Source organism: Clinocottus analis, unplaced genomic scaffold, assembly GCF_023055335.1.
Source record: "Clinocottus analis isolate CAN_PGR_092001 unplaced genomic scaffold, fCliAna1.0.p SCAF_25, whole genome shotgun sequence".
Lineage (NCBI taxonomy): Eukaryota > Metazoa > Chordata > Actinopteri > Perciformes > Cottidae > Clinocottus > Clinocottus analis.
Window position 1 is genome coordinate 1,683,412 of NW_027175987.1, and position 26,184 is coordinate 1,709,595.

At 45.4% G+C, this 26,184-nt stretch overlaps 3 protein-coding genes across 5 annotated transcripts in view; 1 reads left to right on the top strand and 2 right to left on the bottom strand.

The window, feature by feature from the left end:
* Positions 1 to 600: 600 nt before the first annotated feature.
* fam78bb (family with sequence similarity 78 member Bb) lies at positions 601 to 6,894 on the top strand. Its single transcript, XM_068591128.1, has 2 exons — positions 601 to 1,522; positions 3,225 to 6,894. The coding sequence occupies exons 1-2, from the start codon at positions 1,146 to 1,148 to the stop codon at positions 3,745 to 3,747; spliced, it is 900 nt and encodes a 299-aa protein (XP_068447229.1). The 5' UTR covers positions 601 to 1,145; the 3' UTR covers positions 3,748 to 6,894.
* Positions 6,895 to 7,601: 707 nt separating this feature from the next.
* On the bottom strand, positions 7,602 to 15,120 carry slc35a3a (solute carrier family 35 member A3a). Of its 2 annotated transcripts, none has more exons than XM_068591778.1 (8): positions 14,723 to 15,120; positions 14,319 to 14,528; positions 13,385 to 13,539; positions 13,171 to 13,293; positions 10,889 to 11,063; positions 9,525 to 9,643; positions 8,994 to 9,127; positions 7,602 to 8,893 (listed from the first exon to the last, which is right to left on the bottom strand). In XM_068591778.1, the coding sequence occupies exons 2-8, from the start codon at positions 14,506 to 14,508 to the stop codon at positions 8,803 to 8,805; spliced, it is 987 nt and encodes a 328-aa protein (XP_068447879.1). In that variant the 5' UTR covers positions 14,509 to 14,528; positions 14,723 to 15,120; the 3' UTR covers positions 7,602 to 8,802. The 2 variants fall into 2 exon arrangements, with proteins under 2 accessions (XP_068447879.1, XP_068447878.1); XM_068591777.1 differs by having other exon boundaries at positions 14,686 to 15,120.
* Positions 15,121 to 18,083: 2,963 nt separating this feature from the next.
* The window catches only part of notch2 (notch receptor 2), a 39,791-nt gene continuing 31,690 nt past the window's right edge, over positions 18,084 to 26,184 (bottom strand). Inside the window, exons 21-35 of one of the 2 annotated variants that reach the window (XM_068591222.1) lie at positions 25,512 to 25,665; positions 25,180 to 25,364; positions 24,959 to 25,091; positions 24,614 to 24,865; positions 24,330 to 24,442; positions 22,866 to 23,395; positions 22,417 to 22,752; positions 22,147 to 22,289; positions 21,830 to 22,037; positions 21,378 to 21,465; positions 21,085 to 21,238; positions 20,677 to 20,999; positions 20,311 to 20,458; positions 19,850 to 19,947; positions 18,084 to 19,698 (exon numbers count right to left, since the gene is read on the bottom strand). In XM_068591222.1, coding sequence (XP_068447323.1) covers positions 18,226 to 19,698; positions 19,850 to 19,947; positions 20,311 to 20,458; positions 20,677 to 20,999; positions 21,085 to 21,238; positions 21,378 to 21,465; positions 21,830 to 22,037; positions 22,147 to 22,289; positions 22,417 to 22,752; positions 22,866 to 23,395; positions 24,330 to 24,442; positions 24,614 to 24,865; positions 24,959 to 25,091; positions 25,180 to 25,364; positions 25,512 to 25,665 — 4,338 coding nt within the window. In that variant the 3' untranslated portion in view covers positions 18,084 to 18,225. Of the gene's footprint in view, positions 19,699 to 19,849; positions 19,948 to 20,310; positions 20,459 to 20,676; positions 21,000 to 21,084; positions 21,239 to 21,377; positions 21,466 to 21,829; positions 22,038 to 22,146; positions 22,290 to 22,416; positions 22,753 to 22,865; positions 23,396 to 23,571; positions 23,592 to 24,329; positions 24,443 to 24,613; positions 24,866 to 24,958; positions 25,092 to 25,179; positions 25,365 to 25,511; positions 25,666 to 26,184 lie in introns of those variants that run through there. The other variant, XM_068591223.1, reaches the window with a different exon arrangement.

The following is a 26,184-nucleotide window of genomic DNA, read 5'->3' on the forward strand; positions in this document are numbered from 1 at the left end:
TTGGGGGGAAAACAATCCTTCCTGCATGCAGCAAAGACTATACCTGTTGCCTTTTCATCTTGCATCCCCATCACGCATAATTACACACCATCCATCCCTTTTAATCGATTAGAACACGTTATTCCAGTTTGGAGGAAAGAGGTCGCGAGGCAACTCCTGTGCAGACGCGGGCACTCCTACGCCTTCAGCCTCCCTCCGCCGCTCATTGGTCCATTCAGCATCTTCAGCACCACGCAGGCTGAACAGCGACACACAGCCGTGCAGCTTTCATCAAATGAGGATGGCGCGCGGCGGATACGCTGCCCTGCACGGTCACTGTGGCACTGTTTTACTAACATCATTTAGCCGCGATGCCGTCGCTTCGTCATTCGACGACATGTGTTGACGGTCGGCTTATTCGTAGCTCGTGTTCTCCTTGGTTTTGATCGGGAGCGAGCCGCCTGTGTCGTCTCAGTCCGCCGGAGGGAAGCTGCTATTCCTGTCAGAGATGCTCGGACTCGGATGTTTTGCTCGTTTCACCGGGTTCCCCTCCCGTCGAGTCGACAGGCATGACGGACGGTAACGCCGCCGCACAGGTTACAGGCAGCAGCAGCAGCAGCAGCAGCAGCAGCAGCATCGCATGCACAGTGCCGCATCAACAAGCCTCGCCGCCCGACCACCGGGTCCCCCTGCCGGCGCCCCGGTGTCCGCCGGTCCCCCGACGCCTGTTGTGACATGACAGCTCGGGGAAGGAAGAAGAGGATCAAAGGTTACGGACAGGGGTTCGAGCAGGAGCGCACACGGGTCGGATCCTTGCGGAGAGGGCCCACGGAGACGCACGGTGTGCACTGTTTGAGTGGAGAGGATACACCAATTCCCGTGTCAAAGATCCATGTGACGCGTTATTAATCCCCGCAGGGTGTTTCTCTTGGGGCTTGCAGCCTCCAGAGAGGTCGGAGCACCGGGGTTAGCACACGGAGCAGCGCCCCTGGAGCCGGTTGACGTGCCCATACATCGGCAAGGCGGGTCCAGGGGGATTGAACCTAAAGGTCTTGGTCTCACTGGACCCAGTTGCCCCCCTCGTATGAGCTCACTGAAGCCTTATTTTGATTCGGATCCGGGCCTACAGCGTGGAAGCACCCACCTTTGCCTTACAGTTTCATCTGATGCACGGCCTCATAGTTTTGATACTGGTCGAGTCCCAGTCAGCCGTGCGGTTCCCCAGGCCTGGCAGGCTCACTTGGCTGCTCCTGACCGTCACCTTCACCTGCACAGCCATGGGCTGCATCCAGAGCATCGCCTGTAACAAGTCGCGCATCAAACGGGAGAACATCGTGGTGTACGACCTGTCCGCCACCATAGACCACTGCCCGACCGTCATCGAGGAGAACTCGCCCATAGTGCTTCGATACAAGACGCCCTACTTCAAAGCCTCGGCGCGGATTGTGATGCCCCCTCTCCCTCGCAACGAGACATGGGTGGTGGGCTGGATCCAGGCGTGCACCCAGATGGAGTTTTACAACACCTACGGAGACGTCGGCATGTGAGTGCAGTTCACACCTCTGTCACCTCTGCACCCCCATTACGCTCTCGTGACGTGTTTGGTAGGGGATATTTAAAAAGGAGAGAGTGCGCGAGCAGCTTTTCCCGCACACTCCGCGTCCGTGCTTGTGCATCACACTGAGTTGCAGAGGGGGAGCGTTTGTGCACGCAGCAGGTTAACTGTGCTTGTCAGCCTCCTTCATTCAAACGCCCACCGACAGATTCTGTTCCTGTGACTCTGGCACCCAAATAGAAAAGCTGCTATTAGAGGAGCTCAACAACAGTTGATGCTCTCACATTCAAATTGTGCCCACGGAGACATGTCCTCCCCCACACCCCGACACACACACACACACACACACACATTATCTGGAGGGCATATGCGTGGGGGTGTTTAATCCTGCTGGGTTTAGGGAGTGGGTGTGTTTCGGGGTGAGAGATTGGGGTTTAGGGGGGGGTTGAGGATTGGACATGAAAGCACAACACATAGATGGTAGGGGGACACCAGACGACAAAAAGTGTTTGGCACAACAATGAGATAATGGTAATCCACTGACATACTGAACCAGTAGATATCATTTACAGGCGGCTGTTGTAGGCTCGTTGCCAGCTGGTGTCTGGATGAGAATCTTAAAGCCTTTCTGAAATGATCTTGTTACTTCTGTTATTTTCCTTGTAAGTAGAAAAAGCGTCACAACTTTTCACACCTCAGACACACGAGTGTAAGCCAGCAGTTCCTTTCTCCACATGTGACTTAGAGAGTCACCTCACCACCAACATTGTGAAAAGTGGAGGTGACATCGGGTTAAAATGAACTGGCAGCTCATTTATTATTGTGTCTTGCTGTGAATGGAAGGCTGACACGAATGACGATCTTTTAGGCAAAAATATATATGAGACAAATAACATTTTCATTTCCCCTTGCTTTATTTGGCAAACGAGTCTAAAAAAGTACAAATTGACAGAGTCACAGAGAAACGCAAGATAAATAATACAAGTTAACACAATAGTTGTCAAATGTTCTTTTGATTGAGTAATCAACAGTGTCAGCATTATAGTGGAAGGGGTTTTCTGAGACGTCAGGATTTATTATATTCAATTATCAGATGGGAAACTCACAAAGTGCCGATTATAACATCTGTAGGTCCAACCGTATGAGAATTTTCTGCTGACCTGTTTAAATACTCACGTTGCTGCAGTGCTGCGATACATGTTAGTAGAATAAATACATTTTTGGTTTATGGGATTTTTTGATGTTAGTGAAAATATAGAATATCATCTGACTCTTTAGATGAATGGCACAAAAGTTAGAAGACCCCAAAATGTCTTTTTTTTCCAGTCTCACTTTTTGCCTTCCAATGTACACTATCATACAATTTAACATGCCAGAGAAAGATTTAAAAGGTCCCAATACACAGTATATCAAATGCAGAATGCCAAAAACAATACCAGGACGTCCTGCTACATCTGGTCAGGTTTTACAGTATTCAAGCCAGCACGCTTGTCTCGCTATTCTGACCCACAATCCTCTGGGCAGCAGAGATATACGGGCTTCAATATATGGGTTCAAGTTGCAATGTAATGACGCAGTACACGTTCTATTGAATGCATACTCCGAAGAGTACTTTGTGAGGGCAGCTTCTGTACGCACTAATAAGAAAGAGTATGCGATCGGACACTCAGTGATGTCTGTCTCCCTCCAGGTCAAGTTGGGAGCTGCCTCAGCTCCGAGAAGGCCTGGTGAGGGCCATCAGCGACTCAGACGGCGTGAGCTACCCCTGGTATGGAAACACGACAGAGACGGTGACCATCGTCGGCCCCACCTCCAAGCCGTCGCGCTTCGTCGTGAGCATGAATGACAATTTCTACCCCAGCGTCACCTGGGCCGTGCCGGTCAGCGAATCCAACACGCCCTTACTGACTAACATCAAACGAGACCAGAGCTTCACCACCTGGCTGGTGGCGCTCAACACCACGTCCAGGGAAAAGATCCTGCTGCACACCATCAAGTGGAGGATGAGGGTCGACGTGGCGGTGGATCCGTCCCTGCCTCTGGGCTCCAGGGCCCGCCTGTTGGGCCGGGTGCACCAGGACCAGCCGCGGGTGCTGAGCCGCATGGAGCCCATCCCTCCTAACGCCATGGGGAGGCCCAACGCCAACGACGCCCAGGTGCTGATGTGGAGGCCGAGGAGAGGGCCTCCGCTGGTTGTCATACCGTCCAAGTAGGGCGCCGAGAGCATCTGATTGGCCGTTTGTTATATCTCATCGTAGTGGGCCATTAAGCAGTGGAACGGCTCAAAGCGGAATCAGAAGACAAAAAAACACAGACAAAAGGAAGCTCTCCACGCAGGCTGAGACTTGTGACAATGGCACGAATCATAGGCGCAGTCTTTTTGCGTGTAAACTCTCGAGGGGACAACTGCCTTAATTCCCCACCGCTGCCTTCGACGATGCAGAAAGTGTGTTGGTGCGTTGGGTTTCGGGGCCTTCACTGGCGCCCAGCACAACTGCGCAAAGCGAGCTTTGAAAAAAAAATATATATAAAAATGCGCCAGTAGTGCTGGAATGTAACGCAAACCTGTACCGTAGCTACTCAGGCCCAGAGCGCAAACCACCGAGCCCAAACACAGACCCTTCTCTGAAAAAGGTTGTTCAGCCTTAATGACGACGTACTACTGGCCTGCCCTGTGCCGTGCAGTGAAGTGCTGTGTAAGAGTGTAACCAAGGAAAGGCGATTGTGTTTATATGTGTCATACAACACTGCTGCGGGGTGTATTCATTACGGACAAAGAGAACTATAATATCAGCTGAAGTGTTACTGGATGATGTGCTTTTAGAGATGATGTGAGTGTGGTTGTGTGTTTTCTATAATGGAGACCCAGGGTTGGGTCCAGGCTTGCTGCTTTGTCACACCAGACTGCCTCACACACAGACACAGACAGACACACACACACACACACAGACACACACACTATGGGGCCTCATTTGTGATTATGTTACAAGGCGGGATATTTTTCACGATGATTTAAAATCAGATAGCTCGCCAGCATACAGGCATCCTCAGAGCTACTTTGCTTTTTAAATATCACAGACAAATGTACAAATCACAGCTTTTTCCGGATTTCATGATGTGCGCACGATTTGTGCATTGAGAAGAATCTTGAATGAAGCCCTGCAGCGGGATTTTGTTTTGTTGTTTTGTTGTTTTTCCAAATCACGAATGGCCAGTTCATCCAAGCTGCAGAGCGCCTCCCTCCCTGCCTTTTGAAAGCCAGTGATGCCTGTGTTGGCGCGAGCCTTCCACAGTAAAAACACAACGTAGTCTTTCTAATGTCCCATCAAATCAGATTTGTGAGGGTAAGAAGCAAGGTTGCTTTGTTTTACAAGAAGTGAAGTGAGTCTGCAAGCGGACCAACGGAGCTATACGGCATCCTTATCCAGTCAGTATTTGTCTTTTAAGAGCAAAGATTGTGGCGAAGGACAACTGATTTTACACAGAATAGGTTACAAAGAAAAAGTATCTAGCCATGCGGATTTGGGGGGATTTCATTTGCCCATGTTTGGAAATAGTGGTCAGTGAGATGTGTCCCTCCCAACCAATACAATGGAGGTGAATGGATTTTCTCTGGTGTGCTCACCGGAGTTCAATAAACCGCAACAAGACAAAGGTGTACCGCCACGCCAGCAGCTCATAACGACAATGCTTACATGCGGATGTTTAGCCACCATCTTACTTTAGCGTGTTAGCTATAGTAGAAATGACTTGTTAGCGCGCAGTCCGGCCGAGGCTGATGGGAATCTCGTGCTTTTTTTGTTGTTGTTGCAGTTATTAGATCATAAAACAAAGTGATGGACAAATACAAATTTGGACGAGGATGCCGGTAGAAAAGTATTTTATTCCTCTGGGCTTCATGAATACCTCACTATTATTATTATAGCGGTCACGATTTATTTGATTAAAAGCCAAATATGTCGATACCTGGTCGAGCTGTAGGAAGCGTTATTTAGCAATCGGGACATATGGTCTTGGAACCATGAATATCTGGACAGAATTTTTGCTGATCCATCAGTAGTTGTTGAAAGTGAGCTCATAGTGGTGGACCGATTAGGGAAGTGGCAGTTGGCCACTTCCCTAAAGTCGTGGCTCAAGATTTATCAGCAATTTGCTTTTACAAAAACAGCTTCTCCGTTACTCTGAATAGTCCACAGACTTTGTTATCAATAGTTCTGATAGGAGGAGTTTGAAGTAGAAAGTATTTACACTAAAGGTTCTGGAGAGATGTGTTGTATGGATCTTTAAAAAGGAATTGGTCAAATCATTCACCTCCATTGTTCTGGGTGGGAGGCAGACATCTCACTGACGAATATCTGGAAACCTGCAAACATAAAACTGAAGCTTTCTACACGTCCAGATACTGAGAGAATAAGAAAGTGGTCTTTTTGTCGTTAGCGTGGAGTACAGTATTTGGTTTACACACAGTCTCTTGTGCCATTATGATTTTTTTATTTTTTATAAAAACGTGTTTTTATGAAGACTCACGACTATGGAATATTGTGCTGAGTCTGAAAATGTTGCGTATTGTTTCCCAGACAGGTCTATACGTTGTATTTCTGTTCATACACACTCAGCACTCGATGGGCCGGAGAAACAGGTCACGCTGAAGTGCTGAGCTGGTTCCAGATGAGACGGAGATGAAGAGAGACGGAGGCTGTAACCACGTTATCTTACCCATGCTGCTGCTCATTACTCCTGGTGCAAACCGAACGAGCCTTCACACACACACCCACACACACACACACACACCTCATCCGGAACGAACCCCCGGTGTGTCGTACGCCCTGATACACACCTCCGAACAGAGACACGGACACTGGATATCTCAACAGCTATTGTAGCCACGACAGGAGCCGTCTGTGAGGCATCGGAGCGCCGACGATGACAATCAAGGGAAACATCTAGAGCAGCACTTTTACCCGGAGGATCAAAGTAGGGGATTATCAGAGGATTGAGGCTTTTACAGGGGGAAAGAAAAGCGGAAACTTTTTTTTTCCCCCCCACACGTTGCCCCAATTCAAATTTAAATGTTGTCGAAAAACACGTTTATACTTGACCACGAGGTCAAGGGCCTCAAGTGTCTTTTACAGTAACAGATGTGCCTGAGGACTGGAGGTAGATGGTACACGCCCCCTCACGAGGAGCTGGACTCATCAGTTGGAACTTGTTCGGCTGGAGTCTAACGCCGTTATCGGTTTAAAAATGGCTGGGTAATCGTGTTTCACAGTGTTATAATGTGAAGGACATGAAACTGTTACATGAAACTGTTACGGTCCGTTCTCTCAGACTGTCTGGCTTTTGCATGCAGTGTTTTTAAAATCATTAAAACAAATGCCAAAAATATGATTCAAAGTGTGTGATTTATTTATGTCATGTAGTTTAGCCGTTCAAAAGGCAACGCGCCAAGCCATAAATTACACAAGGTAGACTTGTTATTGTGCAAAAGAATTATCTAGAAGACAGACAATGTCGTTGAGACAATTGTGTTTGAATGAATGACTCCGAAGATGTTTTTTTTAATATATATATATATGAAAAGAAAGCTTTTCAAGATATAATAGTGCACGTTTTAGTGTAGAGGTTTGGGGGGTATACAGTGAAATCAACGCAATAACACATTCAGAAACGTTCTAGGAAATATTTTTCTTTTATAAAAGATTCACATTTTGATAATCATAATAATAACATTATTAACTATACCCGCTTTATCCCAAGAAAAAAAAAAAAACACCCTAGAAGAAAAACAAATGTAGTCAAAATGTACACCGTAAGATGTAAATAATGATGTAATCAGTTCACTTTTGATTAATTTTGCCACAAAATCAACAGCGTATATTGTTCCACGAGCCCAGGACATAAAAAGCTGGATGTTTATAATCAGTGGCTTTGAAACGTGAAAGGCTAATTAATGAATAAGTTAAACAGACAATTCAATTCGATTTTTTAGATCATTTAAATGATGCTGATTATTTACGCCCCCAGGTTAACATAATTTCAAGTTGTAAAAAATGATATTCACCACATAATCACTTCATCGCTTTTATTCAGGCATTCCTGTAACACCCAGAGTGTAAAACATTGAACTTCACCAGACACAGACCGGTCATACCCGTCTGTCACTGTATTGAACCAAAGACGTCCCAATGACGACACGTTGCTTTGCAACAAAAGCGGTTTCCAAAAATAGCTGAATTTTTTATTTTTTTTTAACATGGGAGCCGTTATTAAGGAAACAATACTAATTATGCTCAAAGAGACGACCCGTGGTGTAAAAGTGAGTAATGCCTCCCGGGCATCCTAAACCATTTGACTGTTAGAGCCACAGTTGTACACAGAGGACTGATTCAGCGTTGGAGGCGGGGCCTAATTCCAAAGGAATTCGCTCTGTGGCGCTTTTAGCGAAACAAAGTTTGAATTACTCCGATCCTCTGGCGATCTGCTGGATCCATATGGCCCATAGAGCAGGTGCACTCGTGTTTACGTTGGACCCGCCTTCCAGCCTCATTTACATGAACAGTGGAAGGAAAAACAACTCTGGATTCATCTATTGCTGAATTTCAGGACCTAATGATAAAAAAAAGAGCTCTTTAAGTTTTTGTATTAGAAATTTTGCGCATGTGTGACCGTGCCTTTAGAGCAAACAATGTTTGAGAAGGCTTATTTTAGGGGAACATGGCTTAAAACATGCTCTGACAGCTCAAAGTGTGACAAAAAAAAACAAAAGACTGCACCTCTGGGGTGGACAAGCCAACAATGTTGGCTATAAATCACACTACATCTTAAGAAACTGCTCCTTTCATCCTTTATCGTTGTGTAGGTGCGACTGATGCGGCAGTGACCGTGAATGGCAGTCAAACAGGTTCGAGCGAACACAATCACTCGGTCCTGCTGAGAATTTCTCTCAAGATCTCCAGACATACAGGAACCAAAAAAAACAAAAAACATACAATCCGGTTTCGACAGTTTTCTTTTCTCATTGGGTTCCCTTCTCAGCTGAAGGCACTTTTGGTGTGTGAGACCCATCACAGCGTTGCGCTTGCTTTTTTGTTTATTACAGTCTTTTCCCCACTCTTCCCGTCCTCCGTTCCCAACCTGCTTACCTCCTCTCATATATGATAAAGACCTTTCCCCTTCTTTTTCTCCAGCTCTCTGTCCTCCTTTCAACTGCACGTCTTGTCGCTTCAACAGGACCTCCTGCTGCGGCTGCAGTGTCAGCCCCGAGTGTCCTACGCCCTGCTGGGGTTGGGGGGTGACCTGCCCTCGTAGCCGTAGAGGAAAGTGGCCGCGATGACCAAAAGGGCCCCCAGGAAGAACACGCTGTGGACGACAGCAGACAACACCGTCAGCTCGAGAAATTGTGATTATGAGAAAGGAATGAGACGGACGGTGACAAAGAGGTAGTGACTGTTTCCTCTACCCGGTGGGGTCGAAGTCCTGCAGCCAGAAGTACGATATGAGAGTTGACAGGATGATGGAGAGCGAAGTAGCAAAGCCCTTGAGGATGTTGTCTGCATACTTGATGACCGCTGCTATGACCAGACCACCCAGCGCCTGGAGAAACAACAAACACACGGACACAGATGGACAAAGGCATGACCTGAGCGGGCCGAGAGGGAGTCTGAGTCATGAAATATAAGAGTCTGTTACCCCAGAGGCTTGGGAATATATTTGGCAGTTAGGTGGGAAAACATATTAAACTAGAAGCCTTCTTATCATGCCAAATCGGGCCAGGGGCGTAAAGTGGCCCCCTTCCTCATTTCCTACCTCCTTTTACTGTGCCCTTGCGCTCCCCAACCGATCCCACCCATCTTCTAACTCGACCAGTTTTGTGATTAAATCTCTCAGGTCAGACAGACATGTATATACATAGGAGTCAAAACTGCAGGCAGCTCCTGCAGGACCACGTTGATACACACCCACACACAAACCCACCCACACACACACACACCTGCAACGCTACAACAGACCAGGTGACCGTGTTGTATCCCTGGAACATTCCCGATTCCTTCACCCTCTCTCCGTCGTAGGCCAGCATCCCAAAGAGGCCAAACACCAGGCCGAACAGCCCTGGGAACACAACACATCAACTCATTAAAATAAAAAACTAAACTTCGGTTTGAGAGAGAAATACTACCAATAGTGCCGTGTGTTAAGACAGAACTTTAGTTTAGCACGTTAGCATGAAAACCATCTCAGAAAATATCACAGTAATACATCATTCATTTTTATATGATTCGTATTAGTTACAATGATCCTATTGAGAACAGAACGTGCCAACTACTAAATAAAAATATCAGCTGTGAGCTGTTAAAATAATGTCCTATTATTATTTATAATGTTCATGTACTGTCGCTGTGCAGACTGTTCCTGTCTGTTCCTTTTAAGTCACACACACACTCTCTCTCACTCACTTATGTCAGTTCTTTTCACGGATAAGCAAACGTACAGGGTGTCATAACGGTCCATTTTAATGCCGCCGTATCCAGTTACAAGCCGAGTTTGCCGTCAGATGTTATAGTTTAGAACTGCACTCTGAAATTGCTTTTGTACGACTAAATGGGAAATTAATTTAATTGAATCCCAGGTCACGGCGAGGCTTGCCGTTTTCCCGTTTCCAGTCTGACCGTTGGAGTAAACAAAGCCAGCGTTAACCCTCTCCTCGCTCCAGCGTCTCATTCAGGGGAAGTGAGATATTAATCTATGTCTGGGCAAGAAAGCAAAATAAGCATTTTCTGAAAATATCAAACTAATTCTTGTAATATTTTGCCGCAGCTTGTAATCCAACAACGTGGCTTTTCTCATGTACTTTCAAAATAAGGTTGTAACCGACATTAAATCCGTTATCCTCCTTGTACCACTTTTACAACAACAACAAAAACATGCACAACATTTTCTTCGCTGCCCTCGTTGCAGATTTAGGCTCCAACACTTAAAGCAGGTGAAAAAGCTGCGAGCTCACGCCAGGAATCGCAGGAGACTTAACACACGCCTCACACGCTCCGGGGTAAAAATAAACTAGACAGGAACATTCATCTTAGCAGAAACCCATCGGAGGTAAAAAGCCCAGCTGTCTCTGTGTGCAGGAAAGAAAGGAAACTGTGCGCATACACACACACACACCCACATACACACACACACCCACATACACACACAATAGCTCACTTCAGAACATGGGCGGAGTGCCTTTTTCAATTGGTTTTCACCATCTCACAACATTGTTCTTCCGCTGATGGACATTCATTGATTAAATGTCGTGAACTTTGGTTTCATATAAAAGATAGCTGGCCGGCTCTTCAAGACTGATATACCGACCTAGCTGAATGTTGCGGACCCAGACGCTCTGCTTGCTCTCCTTTAGGATCTTCTCAAAGTAGACACCAGCGAACCCACTGGAGCAGCACGCCACCAGAACCGCCGCCACGCCGACAAACTGGGAGCCGGTAGTGGGGGCGTCCTTCTCTGGCGCCGCTGTAGATTCAGAGGGCCACTGCGAACACAAGAGAGATACTTGGATTTGAATAAACTTATGAGCTGCAAAGTTAATCCCCCCCCTCCTCTTTCCAGATAGATCATCTGCATCCAGCAGTTTTCTCCAGATGAAGATAGCTCAGTTGTCATCACATACTTATAACTAGAAGGAAGCAGAAGGAAACTGCACCATATGCACCCTTTTTTGCAATAGGAGATGATCAAGACAGAACTTATTAGGCACTAAATGTCTGCGTATGAATAAATATGCCAATGAGACTACAACTATTTAGTACAGCCTGAAATTCATACAAAAGGCATCGTCACAGCTTTGCAGAGTTGTAGAAATGCTGCGGACTGTGAGTTTTTGCGTAATGTGCGGCTGTAAGCAGGAAAAAGTGGTGTACATGCAAAAAATAAAAAAAGGTGATGATCTCTGGTCAGGCAAATTCAGAAAAGTAATGTAGCTACACTGCACTTTTTCCCTTTGGATAATCCCACAAAAGATTATTTTGGAACAATTTGCCGTTCGCCCGCCACCTCTATACTTCCTCCAGTCGCCAAAACAAACCCCGCTGAGTGAGAACTAACAGCGTAAACCTTGAAAATGAAAAGTTGCCTCGATTCAAAGGGGCCAATTATTTCTTAGCAGCTGTCTTTTTTTCGCCTGTTTGCAAACAGGCTCCGTGTTAATATCATATGTGATGCGATGATCCGTTAGTCGAGCCTTCCGGAGGCGCCGTGGACGAACCGCTGTTACATCCACACACAGTTTAGGAGTAAATGTTGCCACCAGTCTGGTCCTGTGGATTTATGAAGGTGTGTGTTTTCGTGTCCTGTTCCACCTCCACCTCCCGCCCCTCCTCCTTCGCTTTCATTGTTCTTCCGTCTGAGTGCTCAGCCAGGACTAAGATCACATCCGGCTTGATACCGACTGACTGGCATTTTCTTTGTTTTTCTAAGGAGGCGGAGGAGGTGATACCACAACAGTCTTTCCTTTTTTTATGGCACTTCATCATCAGCACTTCCCTCGTCACCACTGGCGGCCAATATTTATTCAATGTTCCAGTAGAGGCGTCATTATTTTTGTTTTATTTATCGAACATTTCTATAACCACATGACTCCCACTGAGACTATGTTCTTCATCTGGCCACGAGAAGAAATTTGAGATCCCAGAGTTAATTAAAAACAAACAATAGGCACACGTCCAACACACAGCAGAGTAAACGCTTAATTAGACAAAGTGACACATTCTCTTGCTTTTTAGATTTAAAAAGGCACTAATGAGATGGATTTTCGAATGATTTTCAGTCTGTACAAGCATAAAAAAAGCAATGTGAGCGCAAAGAGGTGGAGGAATAATACTGAGAACTCCACATGGAAGAGTCCGACAGCAATGTTCAGCTCTGCATGGGCCAACTTAAGAGTATATTGACTCTCAATAAGATCACAACTCAGCTTTAAATGCAGTGTTTAATAAAGTGTGTAGTTGTTTTGTCTGTTTCACCAACAGTGAAAAACACAAAGGTCTTCAGTTAACCCTGATATATAGAAGAAAGAAAACAGCATTCCCCACATACGAGAGGCAGGAACAAGAGAAGGTTTGCCAAATATGGACGTTACAGAAAAAGGAAGACACACATTGAATGTGTAGCTGCAGCTTTTTCTTTTTTTGGAAGACGCAAAGCTTTACGTTTCCCCCTTGGGGAACCGAACTACAGACTTGTGTCTCCTCAAATACAAGCTACCTAACGTTAGCAGACGTTTTTGAGGAAACAATCGATAGTGATTAAATGGTTTAGTGCTGAAAACACAAAGTTCAGGTTAAAAGGACGGTTCAGACATTTGTTCATCTCATACTGTCTCCTATCAGCAATGAAGACCACTATCTATCCCCAGACTGAATCATTACTCTGAACAAGGCCCTCTTCATACCAAAACGTTTAACCCGATTATTAGTGGAATGAAAGGCTCTGTTTAAAATGCTCATGAGTCTCCATGTGCTCACAATTATTTGTCTATCAAGACGAACCACCGAGAGGATGTTATGCAGCCTATTTCTACATGATGGAGAAATGAATGTGATTTTCATTCAGCAGTTAACAGACAAGAAGTTGTACTGGACCTGCACGAGAGCCACTCCGCCCATAAGAATCAGCAGCGACAGCCACTGGTAGACGCCAAGCCGGCGGCCCAGCATGGACACCGAGAACAGAGCCGTGGTCAAGATCTTCAGCTGGTACGTCACCTGATGGAAACGAAGTGAGACGGACCTTGAATATTATATGAACAAGGACTGGGTTGCTGAAAGGCTCACAAAGACACATTCGGTCGTGCACCTGGTAGGTGGCTGCGTCCAGGTTGGACAAGGCGACGTACAGCAGGTTGTTCTGCAGCGTGTAGATGCCGGAGGGAATCGCCAGCTTCAGCGTCTCGATGGGTTTGTGGATGATTTCCTGACGCAGAACGCTGTTGAGAGCTCGCATGCTGTAACCTAAAGAAGACCACGGTTAGTGAGTTAGTTAGACCGCAAGATAAATAGGAATCCAGTCGGCTTTGACAGAATGTAAATAATCTAAAACTTGCTGTCTTTTGCATGTCTGCATGTTTGTTACATCGTTTAATTGTTACAGATAATAAAGGCTGTAGGACAGGTAAAATTCAAAGAAATTTCTGAAGTTCTGTACCTTTTTGGTACTGTATTCTTTGATTAGACCAATTTGGACCTAGCTGCGTTTTTTTTGCTTCAACTGCATTTAACACGAGACTGCTTTGGATTATTTCTTCCAAAGTTTTCTACACCATGTTTGTGTTTTCTAAAAGACAAGTATCACAAAAAAAGTGTTTTTTTTTATAAATATCTAAATTTGGCTATTGCATTGACATTATAATGTAAAAAAAAATCAAATTACAGTATATCAAGCTGTAGTTTGTGTTTCATCCCCTTCAAGTTGGTTGTATTATATTATTAACTTTGTTTTTAATGCAATATTGCTGTGGCCGTTTTTCATGTTTTTATATTTGACATGGTTTTATAAATATTATCAGATAATAAAATCATGCTATAGTTTGGGGCAAGATTGATTGAATAAGTGGAATGACATAGTCAAAAACTATTTTGATATTTGAATGAGGACTTCTGAATCTCTCTCTCTGTATGTATGTATGTGTGTGTGTATGTATGTATGTATGTATGTATGTATGTATGTATGTATGTATGTATGTATGTATATATGTATGTATGTATATCTCAATGTGTTCAGGTGCACTCACTGTGCTCCTTGAAGACGAGCAGCACACAGGTGAGGATCTTTATCACCTCGGCCACCACCACCGCTGAGGAGGCCAGGTACCGCGGGCCCTCAGCCTGCAGGGTGCGGGAGTACCGCATGGTGAGCACCAGGGACGTGGTCTGGAACACCAGCACGCCCAGAGAGAGGTACTTCAGCCGGGAAGAGGCCATGACCTCTGGTCGGTGTGAGGCTGGACACAGACACGGTACAAAAAACAAAAGAAATTAAAAAAAAAAAAAAGCGATAGTTACAAATGTAAATAATGTATGGAGTTGAATACAGAGCTATAGTGAGAAGTGGAGAGGAACAAAAAAGACTTTTAAAGACAGAAAGAGGTTTTTACTCACAGATTAATACACCGGTGAGAAGAGAAGTGGCTCTCACCTCCTCTCTGCTTTCCTGTCAATGGCGCTTTAGAAGCTACTTCACGGATGTGGGGATTTGTCTCTGTATTCAAATAATAACCACTTTACGGTTTAAACAACGGCTCGTGTCTGGTCTCTGCAGCTCTCTCTCTCTCTGTCGGGCGGACGGACCAGGTACTGGAGGCTCAACCCCAGCTGTCAAAACAGCAGCTCTTCACGTCCTGCTCTGGCGTCCATTGACCCGGACTGGATATCCGCCGTCTGCTGTTCACGCCACGTTATCTTAACGGGGTTTCCACGCCGACTGCCCCATCGTTAAGCGCACTTAAGGCTGACCGACAGCCGAAGAAACGAGTTATTTACACCAAGAAAGTGTCCAGCAAGAAAGCAAATCTTAAGCATATGACATCCTGGATGACTTCCGTGTACAGATTTCTTCCTCGTCTTTTTTTTTTGTCACCGTGCGACACAGCGCCCCCCGCTGGGCTGGCAACAGACCTGCAATACTTCTATTTATCTGAAGCTGAAGAATGAACTCAATGTGGAATAATAAAGCACCATGAAGAATTACGAAATATTTATGAGCAAAGTCACACTACATAATTATATTTGAATGCAAACGGTTAGTTGAACATCTTTTAGCAATTAGTGAAACACTAATAGTAGTAATTTAATGCTGCTGAAATATTTTTATATGTTTAATGATGTCTAAAGCCAAGCGATGCGTTTCTGTCGGCAACATTGTTTCCGTACTGTAGTAATATAGTAAGTAGTGGTATCAATATCACTGTCCATGATATTGAATGTGTTTAGAGGTCATGGCTTAACCACTGGCCCAAGCACATTGGATTTTAAATTATCAGAAAGATGCAGATTTATAGAAGGATATAAAATATTAAATCCGAGGCTCTGAAAGGCAAAATAGTATTAGTTCAATACTGTTTTTTTTCTTCGCAAAACACAACCTGCTTCCATTAAATTACTAGATTACTCATCAAACCTGTATTTGTACCCTGAGAAAGCGGTAAGGAGTAAGGAGGTTGACATCTGCAGATCTGAGGCTTAGGGTGGGAGCGTGTCGGTGCAGGAGGTCAGAGAGGTATGAAATATGGGCTTTTTAGGTAATGAGGAGAATCTTGAACTGGATTATTTGCTGTATAGGGAGCCAGTGGAAGTTTTGGTGGACTGGGGTGATATGATCTCTATGGAATGAGTTGTTGTCCTGAATCTTTTTTCTATACTTTCGAAAAGTATGATATTTCCATCCATTTAATTTAATTCTGTCATATTCGAATGTTCCATGTGAAAACCTGACAAAACTATTTAAAACACTAGCTAAGTGTCTGAACTTAAAAATAAATACATAAATTACATGACATGACAGTACACAATTAAGACAAAAGCAAAAGTCTACGAAGATCTGGGCTTTATTTCAGGAAGCACATTTGGTTGATCATTTGGGTTTTTTGACAACATTTTTTCATCAGTTTTAGTTCATCTACCTTTTACAAACATGGTGACAACTACTTCATATAGCATGTTTATTATAGGCTATTTGGTTAACAGAGGAAAGTACAAAAAAACAAACATTTTATATACAGAAAATAGACACATAGCCTTGCATATGAACGGGAACTGACATGCTCAATTCTTAATAAAAAGGGCCGACCGACACTCCAACAGTACACATGTTTCGGTAAACTACAAGGACATCATGAGGAAAGAGAAGAAAAAACAACCCTGGTGAATCCTTTGGTTTGTTCACAGAGACAGTTGGAGTAGTAAACCAAACCAAAACATTTATTGGTATTGGATGTGTGTCATGTGTCCGTCGTCAGGGCACAACAAGGTCAACAACTGATATATTTGGACATGATGGACATTTTTTGGCAGAAAAAAAATTGGTCTAAATTGATGTTCTTTTTTCTTCTTCTTCGAAGTTCAAAAAAATAAAACCGTGAAAGATTGTCTGTGTTTACAGAGCAGTCACACAAAGCTATGACCAACATCAACTTTAACAAGGATGACGAAGAAAAAAAATAAAAAATACTTTATCAAACCGTACTTGACTTGGTTTATGAATCATTAGAATTAAAAAAGGTGCAGAGATACACTGATTGTAGTTAAGCAAAATGGCCAAACTGGTTAAATGATTTTGGAAGAGAAAACATCTTGCAAAGGAGGCAGTTTACAAGTCAGAAAACATGCACCTCTGTAACATTCAGAATCATTCAAGAAGTGCGAACACAAGTCATATAAAAAAAACAGAAACAGACGTTTTAAAGTCGACATGTCTTTGCCAAATCGAGCTCAGTAATAACAAGCAGAATGTGCTTGAGTCTATGTACATTTTTTTTTATCCTACAACATACTAAAACTAATGTATGTTTTTGCATAAAGTTTGTCAAGCTTAATTAATCCCTCAACAACACATGAAATATAGTGGTACCGCCTGTGGCAAGACATGGTGTAACTGCATCCACAGTAACTTTCTTTTGTTTTTCTGTAACAGTAAGTGCCTTCAGCACACACACTGTTCTCACTGCTCCTCCAGCATGCGAGTACACACTGCATTCATTGAACCGTCTGTGTGTTCAGACATTTGATGGGAAACACTAAGATCTAGCAACTGTAATCAATGCAGTAAATACATTTAAGTTGTTAGCACAAGTGGAGAGCCATTTAGTAACAACATGCATGTGTGTCTGTGTGTGTGTGTGTGTGTGTGTGTGTGTGTGTGTGCATTTCTATATCATCTGTCATTTACTTGATGTTTGTCTTTCTAGTCATGCAACAGCATTAACAAAAATTCCCCCGTTAGCACATTTAAAAACAATGCATGAATAAAAAAAACAAAAACAATAAGGCAACAACTAGGTAGTTTGAATGAATTAAAGAATCAATTGAATGTGACCCATCGTATATAAAAAAAGTAGAGTGAACGGTTGCGACGACGAGTTAGTAATCACATTAAACTACACGGACGAGGAGCGACTTGCAGAGAGAAGTGACACTGTCCTCCAAAACCGGCAATATCAGTGCAGAACGCCCTCTGCCTCGTCTCAGTGTCGTCTGAACAGTCTGTTTTTCTGATGCAACACCAGCCGGTCGCCATCTGCTTGGCACTTCCTCGTTGATCCCTCAATAAAACAGTTTGTGTTTGGGTGCCAAAAGGCCAAAAAGAAAAGTCTTGACTTCGGCAACTGAGAGCGGAGGATGCTTGTGCTGGCAGCACAGGATCGACATGGAAACAGATTTTTCCCTTGTGATGGGCAGCTAACTGCTTTCTTTTGGGATACTTTTTCATATCGCTGATAATACTCAATGACGTTTTAGAAACTACGCAAACAGTTTTCGTAAGTGCAAAGAGGAGATAAAACATGAAAGGGGAAGTGACCAATTATTATAATGAAGAACAGAAAGAGAATAAACGAGACACGAGAAAAAGCATTGTATGAGTCCACGTGTTGTGAACGACACAGATCCCCAAAGTCAGTCTGTTTATGCTTCCCTCTGGCCGGCCTACGCAAACACCTGCATGTTACCGAGCTGAGGCTGTTGAGAGGCCTGCTGCATCTGCTGCGACTGCGGCTGCAGCTGCACCTGCTCTGGAATGTGTGTGTGGTGTGAAGACGGCAGTGCGTGGTGGGGGTTCCCCAGAGGGGTGGGGCTGGTGGTGACGTCAGACCAGTCCGAGTTGGAGTGCGGCGAAGAGGACGACCAAGGGTCCGGGGACTCGGGCGAGGGGGTGAGATACGGGTGCTCGCTGGGTGGGTGGGCAGAGTGGGCCGGGGTGGTCCCCTCTGAGCCAGTGGTGGTGTAACTGTGCTGGGAGGGCGGGGTGGGGTACTTATCCACAGGGCTCTGCATGGGTGGATAGGAGGGCAGCGGCCGAGGCTGGCCCTCAATCCCCCCGTGGCCACCGTGGCTGACGGTGTGGGGGTGCTGCAGGGTGTGGGAGAGCCCGTGTGCCATGCTCATCTGCTCAGGCATCTGGTACATCATACCCTGGGAGCATCGCAGGCGGCCCGGCCCCTGCTGGGAGTGACCCTGATTCTGGCTCTGCCCCTGGGACTGGGTGACCTGGACCTGCCCCGGCTGAGGCTGCTTCAGCATGGCCTGGCTTCCTCTAGGGGCCATCATCTGGAACGTGACAATGGGCGGCAGCTGCTCTCGGCTCATGGTGACATTCATGGGAGTCAGCATCGGGCCCTGGCTGTGGTGTTGGCCCATGCCCGGGTGAGATCCGCCCATCTGGTGCGACACGAGGCCGAACATGTGGCCGCCGTAGCCGTGCTTGGTCATGCCCACCCAGCTCTGCTGCTGTCCCAGCATGTGGCTGACGGGCGGCAGCATTGGTCTGGAGGTCGGGCTGCTCAGGAGGGGAGGGGAGTTCGCTGTGGTGGAGACGGCGCCGGACACGTCGCCTGTGTACGAGTGCGGTGATTCCAGGGAGTCAACAGGTGACATGGTGACAGAGCTCTCTGGAAGTCCTGCTGCCGCCTTGACGCCATTCGCGTTCCCTCCTGCTGTACCTCCTCCTCCATTTCCTCCACCTCCTCCTCCTCCTCCTCCCACTCCAGCAACCACACCCGGCCCCTCTCCTCCAGCGGGCTTCTTTCTTCTCTTTGCCTTCATGTCTTTTAGCTCCTTAGCTCCGCCTCCAACGCCCCCCACCTTCGCTCCACCTCCACCCCTCCTGCTCTTCTTCCCCTGCGGCCCGGGGCGCATGCCAATGAAGCCCACTCCGTTGGCCCCGCACATGACGGAGGAGTTTCCTCCTCCACCCATGTGGTTCGGGCCATTGTGTGGACTGTGAACCAAATTGTACTGGTCCAGCAGGCGCACTATGTCGTGATGCATGCGTTCTTGAGCGGTATCGCGGGGCAGCCGATCCAGGTGGTCGGTGATGTCGCGGTTGGAGTAGTGGTCAAGGAGAACCTGAGCCGCCTCAAAGCTGCCTTCTCTGGCTGCCAGAAACAGAGGAGTCTCCTCCTGAAGGAAACACAGCAAGCAAAAAAAAAGTCAGATGGGAAAATATTGTATGGATTAGCTATATATTTGTTTCAGTCCAAGTAGGTTTTGTAAAGAGTGCATTTAACTTTTATTTGAGTCATATTCATCAGTACAGCAACAAAGAACCAACCTTATTGTCTTGCATGTCCCGGTTGGCTCCGTTCTTCAAAAGCACGAGTGTTGCCTCCACATTATTAATTGCAGATGCCCAATGAAGAGCAGATTTGCCTAAAATGTTGGAACGGTGAGAAAAGACAAAGAAGCACACCCGTGTTAAACAGAATGAAATAACTACGAGTTGTTTTTTTCTCTGTTACATTCTATTCAACAATCTTTCTGTGGTTAGTTAGCGCTTCAAGTCATCAATGTTACCATCAAAACAGATTTTGAAGGACTGAAGCAGTGTCTTAAAGGTTTACTAACATGAACACGTGAAATTTGTATGGACGGGTCTAATGAGCTTGTCCTGCTTACCTACGAGCATAATTCCTCACACTAATAATGCGGTGTCAATATGTGTGCCTGATATACTGTAATTTATACACCAGATTTACAGTAAAGGAGGAGTAACGATATGAAAAGGTTGCTCACCGTGGTCGTCTACAGCGTTGATGTCAGCATGGCAGTGGATCAGCTCTTCCACCATGCCCTCCACAGCCAGCCGGGCTGCCAGGACCAGTGGAGTAGTGCCGTCATTCATCCGGGCATCCAGTTCTGTTGCACGATTACGGATCAGTATCTGAGAAGACAAAGACACAGGCACATGAGATATGATGAAAGGGCACATGAAAGAAGTTAGCAGTGTTGCAGATTTCACATGCAATGATCTGTTAGTGATCATTTTCTTTAGCTTTTGTTTATTATTGCAGTTACTAAGTGTCCAATCACAACATTGTTTTGGTTGACCAATATCAAACTCAAAGTTTAGAACCAATTCTGATCAAATGGTTTTCTCACCTGGAAGACCCCCTGGGCATCAGCTGCCACGGCAGCATGCAGAGGAGTTCTGCCCATGTTGTCATGAGCGTTGGGATCAGCTCCAGCATCCAAAAGTCTCTTAGCGGCGTCAGCCCTGGCGTAGCGGGCAGCCAGGTGGAGCGCCGTTTCCCCCGTACGGTCGGTCTGAGCCATCAAAGAAGCACCCTGAGCGATCAGGTCTGAAATGACGCTCGGACCCGGTTCATCTCCTCCGCTCTCCTCCTCTTCCTCTCCTCCATGCAGGCTGCAGTCCGGGCCTCCACCATTACGCAGCGATGCCAACATCAGTGGGGTGAAGCCATCTGAGAAAAAGAAAGAAAACTGTTATATAAGGAAGCTCTCGGGGGTTGATCAGATTTAGAAGTGTAGTTTTTATTTCTTCCTCACCAGGTCCCTTGACATTAACATCTAGACAATCAGCATCCAGGTCGGCCTGTGGGGGAGTGAGCGAGATGTCAGCAGCCTTGCGATGCTGCAGGGTCCACTCCCTCCGGTCAACACCTCCATCCATAGCGATGGGCAGCAACGGTTTGTCTTCAGTCTATAAAAAGCAACAGAAACTGAAAAAACACTCACAAAAAAAAAACTTTCCTAACGGACATTACCCAATGTAATTTAAACTACTCCAATCCATCAACTTTCTTTTTTAACAATGTTTTTCTCTCTCTCAATTCACTTACTCTTGGTTTCTTGGGTGGGCCCTCGTCTTCCAGCCACCTCTGACTCTGAACTCCATCCATCATGGCTCCATCCTGGGTCTTGAAATTCCTGAAATGAGAAAAAGACAAAAGTTCAAGCGATAGTACAATTTTCATTTCACTCCACTTATATTTATTCCAGGCCACAGAATGCACGCTTTGTTCCAGCTACGCTCTGTTTAACACTGAATCAAACAGCAGTATTGATCAATGGAAGCTGGACAGTACAACCAGTGTTCTACTGATGCATTTGAGCGCTCAGCTATTTAACATAGAGTATCGTACACAAACGTTTCTTAACAGTAGCAGAAATACTTGTTCACTTTGCATCTCCCAAAGATCTCACTCTGGTATGAATACCCACACAGTAGCCGTTGTTAAATCTTGTTTTAAATACTTTCCAACACAAGATTTTGGTCTGTATATCCACTCACTTCATGTCAAAGTCATCCTGTCCGACAGGCTCTCTCCTTTTGTCATTCTTATTGGCCAAGAAGCCATCAGGCAGCCACAGGGCGCCATGTTTGTGCTTCCTCTTGGCTGCTAGCATCCCAAGCACAAGGATGAGCAGAATAATAACCACCGCCACGCCAACCAGGTACATCAGAGGCGTTGGAACTGGTGGGTCAATTGTCGGCTCACCTGGAAGATACAAAAAGAAGTCTGGTTGTTTTTTCTAGTTGTTTTAACAGTTGTTTTGTCTTTATTTGATTTAGGTTTTTACCTTGAAAACAAACCATTAACTACTTACTGTTAACAGACACCAGAGGATAAGGCAGTTCAGCCTTGATGTGTGCTGCTGCAAGGAATGACGCGGCCTCATCAGTGTTGGAGAAACAGTCGACCGAGCTCTGGGAACATTCACGGTTATCGAGTTCCATGTGCACCACAGATCTGCGCAGATGTGAAAATTCAAAGACTGTCAATGACATGCAGTTTGCTCATTTCAAACTCCTGAGTATTACAAGAGAGCTTAAAGGAAGAGAACTTATGTGAGAATCCCATCATTAACTATTCTTACCCAATAACCTCCCTCTCCAGCTCCCGCCTGCTTCTGCTCCTCTGTACATGTCGTCCATGCTCCTCCCCATAGTACGGGTAAACCATTGGCTTATTATTTTTATCGAGCTTCACTTGCAGGTTGGTGTGCAGCAGGGCTCCCAGGGAGCGCAAGAAACCCTTCAGATCTCCAAGCAGCTCCTTCGGCTGCAGCCGGACCACGATGACCAGCGTGCCATCTATCACTTTGGCTGGAGTGTCAGTGGAGCAGTCCAGGCCGTCCCAGCCACAGGCCTCCGTGTGGCAGCTCTGGTCACAGATGCCGTTCCCAAAGTGGTCTGCGCAGTACCTGTCATACCTGAAAATACACAGTTTAAGGACGATGGCTGTTTAGTGATTTGTCTTCAACGTGGACTTTATTTATCTTTTGAATGCAACAGCAATGACAGCATGAAGAGAAGGGTCACATACTTGCAGGATGCGGGGGTCTCCTGGCACTCAAAGCTGTCAAAGAGGCACCCAGGGTTGTCACACTCCTTATCACAACGTCCGTTCTTAAAGAGATCCCAGCAAGGAACACTGGCGGTGCAGTTAACCCAGGGCTTCTGCCAGTTGAGCGAGCAGTCGCCGCCATCCCACTGACATTCATGGTTGTTACATTGATCGTCACACACTTTGTCCCCTGAATGCTGCTCACACTGCACGTATTGGCACGCTGGAGTGTTTGATAAGACTAGTTTGTTATCGCAGTACGGTCCTGAGAAAGTATTGGGACAGCGGCAGCTGTATTGGAACGGGTTGGATGGGTCTTTGATGCAGGTTCCTCCATTCTGGCAGTTCCATGGACATCTCTGTTCATTCTCACAGTGTGGTCCACTGAAGCCCGGCTGGCACTGGCAGTACAGGTGGCCAGGTGACTCCACACAGCGACCACCATTCTGGCAACGTAGCTTTGCACAACTGTAGCCCTCTATTTCGCCACAGTTAAACCCAGTGAAGCCCTATAAGAACATAGCAACTTGTTTAAGCGTGATAGAAATACAGTCAATTTAAAAGTTAGGCATGGCTACACGTCTGTAATGGGCCAATAAAACGTTGCAGCTAATGGTTAAAGAAACTAACGACTAACTCATTTACACCTAGGTTTTACTGAAAATCTGCTGCGTGTCAACCATACCTGAGCCATGGTGTGGCCCTCTGAAGCAAGCATGAGAAAAAGAGAGGGAGCAAGAAGTTAGTGCAGAGAAAAACAAGAATTTAGTGTGAAGAGATGGATGCTCTAGTAAGAGAGAAAAAGAAAAGATTAATTGTTTATATATATATAAACAATTAATCTTTACAATAAGCAGACAGATTGACGTCCAATGCGTCACAAACTTAAGTGATGATTAAGCATCAAAAACACTCTGAAGATGTTGTATTCTGTGGAAGACTTCATGGAAATTGGGGGATTGTTTCACTTTTTTGTAGAAAGAAATCATAATGATGTATTTAACATAGTTCTCAGAAGGCTGTGTTACTTATTAACTTAAGCTGACATTTGTGCTGAGATATTGTAACACAATCCCTGATAGTCCTGCAACCTAAGTGTTTTGTTTTTTCTTGCATCACTGCTAGCTATGGTGCTTATTCTTCTCAGACGCGCTAGCTCGCATCCGGTTCACATTGTGAGCTTTGTCGGATATGTGCCAAGATCCAAACACAGAACAAAAGGCAAAATGATGCAGATATTATTGTCTCTTTCAATAGTTACTTGAAAGATTCACAAGCGCAGCACTGTTAATCAAGACCTTAATTTAAAAACAGAAAAGTTTGAAAAACAAAGAGCAATGAAGAGAAAAGGTGATATTCACAAGGCAAGCACAAAAGAAGAAAATCATTTGAAACCACTTTATCTTCTTCCAGCAGAAAAAGAGTGGTTTTAAAGAAACTTACAGCAACACAAGAGCAGGTGTAACCATGTACTGAGCTCATGTTCATGGAGCAGACGCCCCCTTTGTGGCACGGCTTAGACAGACACAGATCCACCATGGACTCACAGTGACGACCTGGGAAAGAAATAACAATTACCAACTGAAATACTTTGCAGGGTAAGCCAAATAATTTAGATTAGATTGAAACAATTAACACAAAAGCACTGACGCCGTGCCGCTTTTCTAGCATACAAAATGTCTCAACATGTTGCTGTTATGTCCCCGGGAGCGCTGGTACGAACATACCCGTGTATCCAAGGCGACAGCGGCACTGGTAGTCGTTGACCAGCTGCACACAGTCGAGGCTGCCGGGGGCGTGGCAGGGCCCAGACAGACATTCATTGAGATCCCCCTCGCAGTGTTCCCCAACGAATCCTGGAGGGCAGGAGCATGTGTAACGGCCCACGCCGTCCACACACTGTCCTCCATTCAGACAGCGAGGCTCAAAGGAGCCGGGCTTGGGGGCGCAGTCATCCTCGTTCAATTCACACTGGAGCCCTGCGCAGCAGCAAACAGACGAATATCACTCACGGTATCAGATGAAGCATATCATCCGCTCCATGAGTATCAACCTGTGATATGTCGACTTACCATGTGCTCCAGGTCGGCAGGCGCACGTGAAGCGGTTGATGAGGTTGATACAGGTTCCACCATGGAGGCATGGCCTAGAGTGGCATTCGTCAACATCATACTCACAGTTCACCCCCTGGTAGCCTGGTTTGCACTGCAACAAGAGACAGAGGTTAGCTCATTGTGTGCTTTAGTAACGCTAAAACACATAAACCTACACAAACAGCTGAGAATGTACTTACTATGCACTCGTATGTGCCCTGATAGTCCTTGCATGTAGCTCCGTTGCGACAAGGGTTTGACTGGCACTCATCCACCATCTCTTTACAGTAGCTGCCCGTGTATCCTGGCTGGCACTGACACTGGTGGGATTTGCCCACATTCACACACCGCCCGGCGTTCTTGCACACATTTTCCACCTCCAGACCTACAGTCATTTGGTAAAGGAGGCACATAAAGTGAATAAAGTGTGAAGATGCATCGGATTTTGTCTGATAAAACTCGAGGAAGGAGTTTTGCAACTTCCCTCTTGTGATGACTTGTCAATAGTAAATATTGTGTTGTTGGGCCTCACCCTTCCTGGCAGCAAAGTCCTGGCAAGACATGTTTGGGACGTCACAGTACAGTCCCGTCCATCCCATTTGACAGTGGCAGGTCCAAGAGGTTGATGTCTGAGAGCAGGAGCCGCCGTTGTGACAGCGCACTTGGCTGCAGAGGTTCACAAAGTTCTGCAGAGAACAAAAGGAGAGTGAGTTGCAGTTGGCTGTAAATGTTACACAGACAGAAGGAACTACACCACATCCAGCAACCTTCTTGAGTTAAAGACTTTCAGTTTACGGCATCTAACCTGACCAACTTTCTTATCCAATATTATCAGATAATCATAGAAACCAGACGCAAACAAAGCGTCTCAAATGTTCCAAGATAAGTTCTGCAAAAAACTGTGACAGATATGATATTGTTTGAGTTTCACAGTTAATTGTTGAGATAAACAGAAACCATTTTTAATTTATAAGTAAATTTAAGGATTTTTCTGTTTCACTGTGGTCACTTGGGGAAATTATTAAATCATTAAAGTACGAAGTAATCATTAAAAACAAAAAAAGTAGGTAAAAATTAGGTAAAAAGGTAATTCGACCAAATTCATTATTTGGATGAATTATATCAAAATAGTATCCCTCCATATTATATTCTACCCTTCAAATAGCTTTCAGTCTCAAATAGGTTGGTATAAATGTTAAATTATA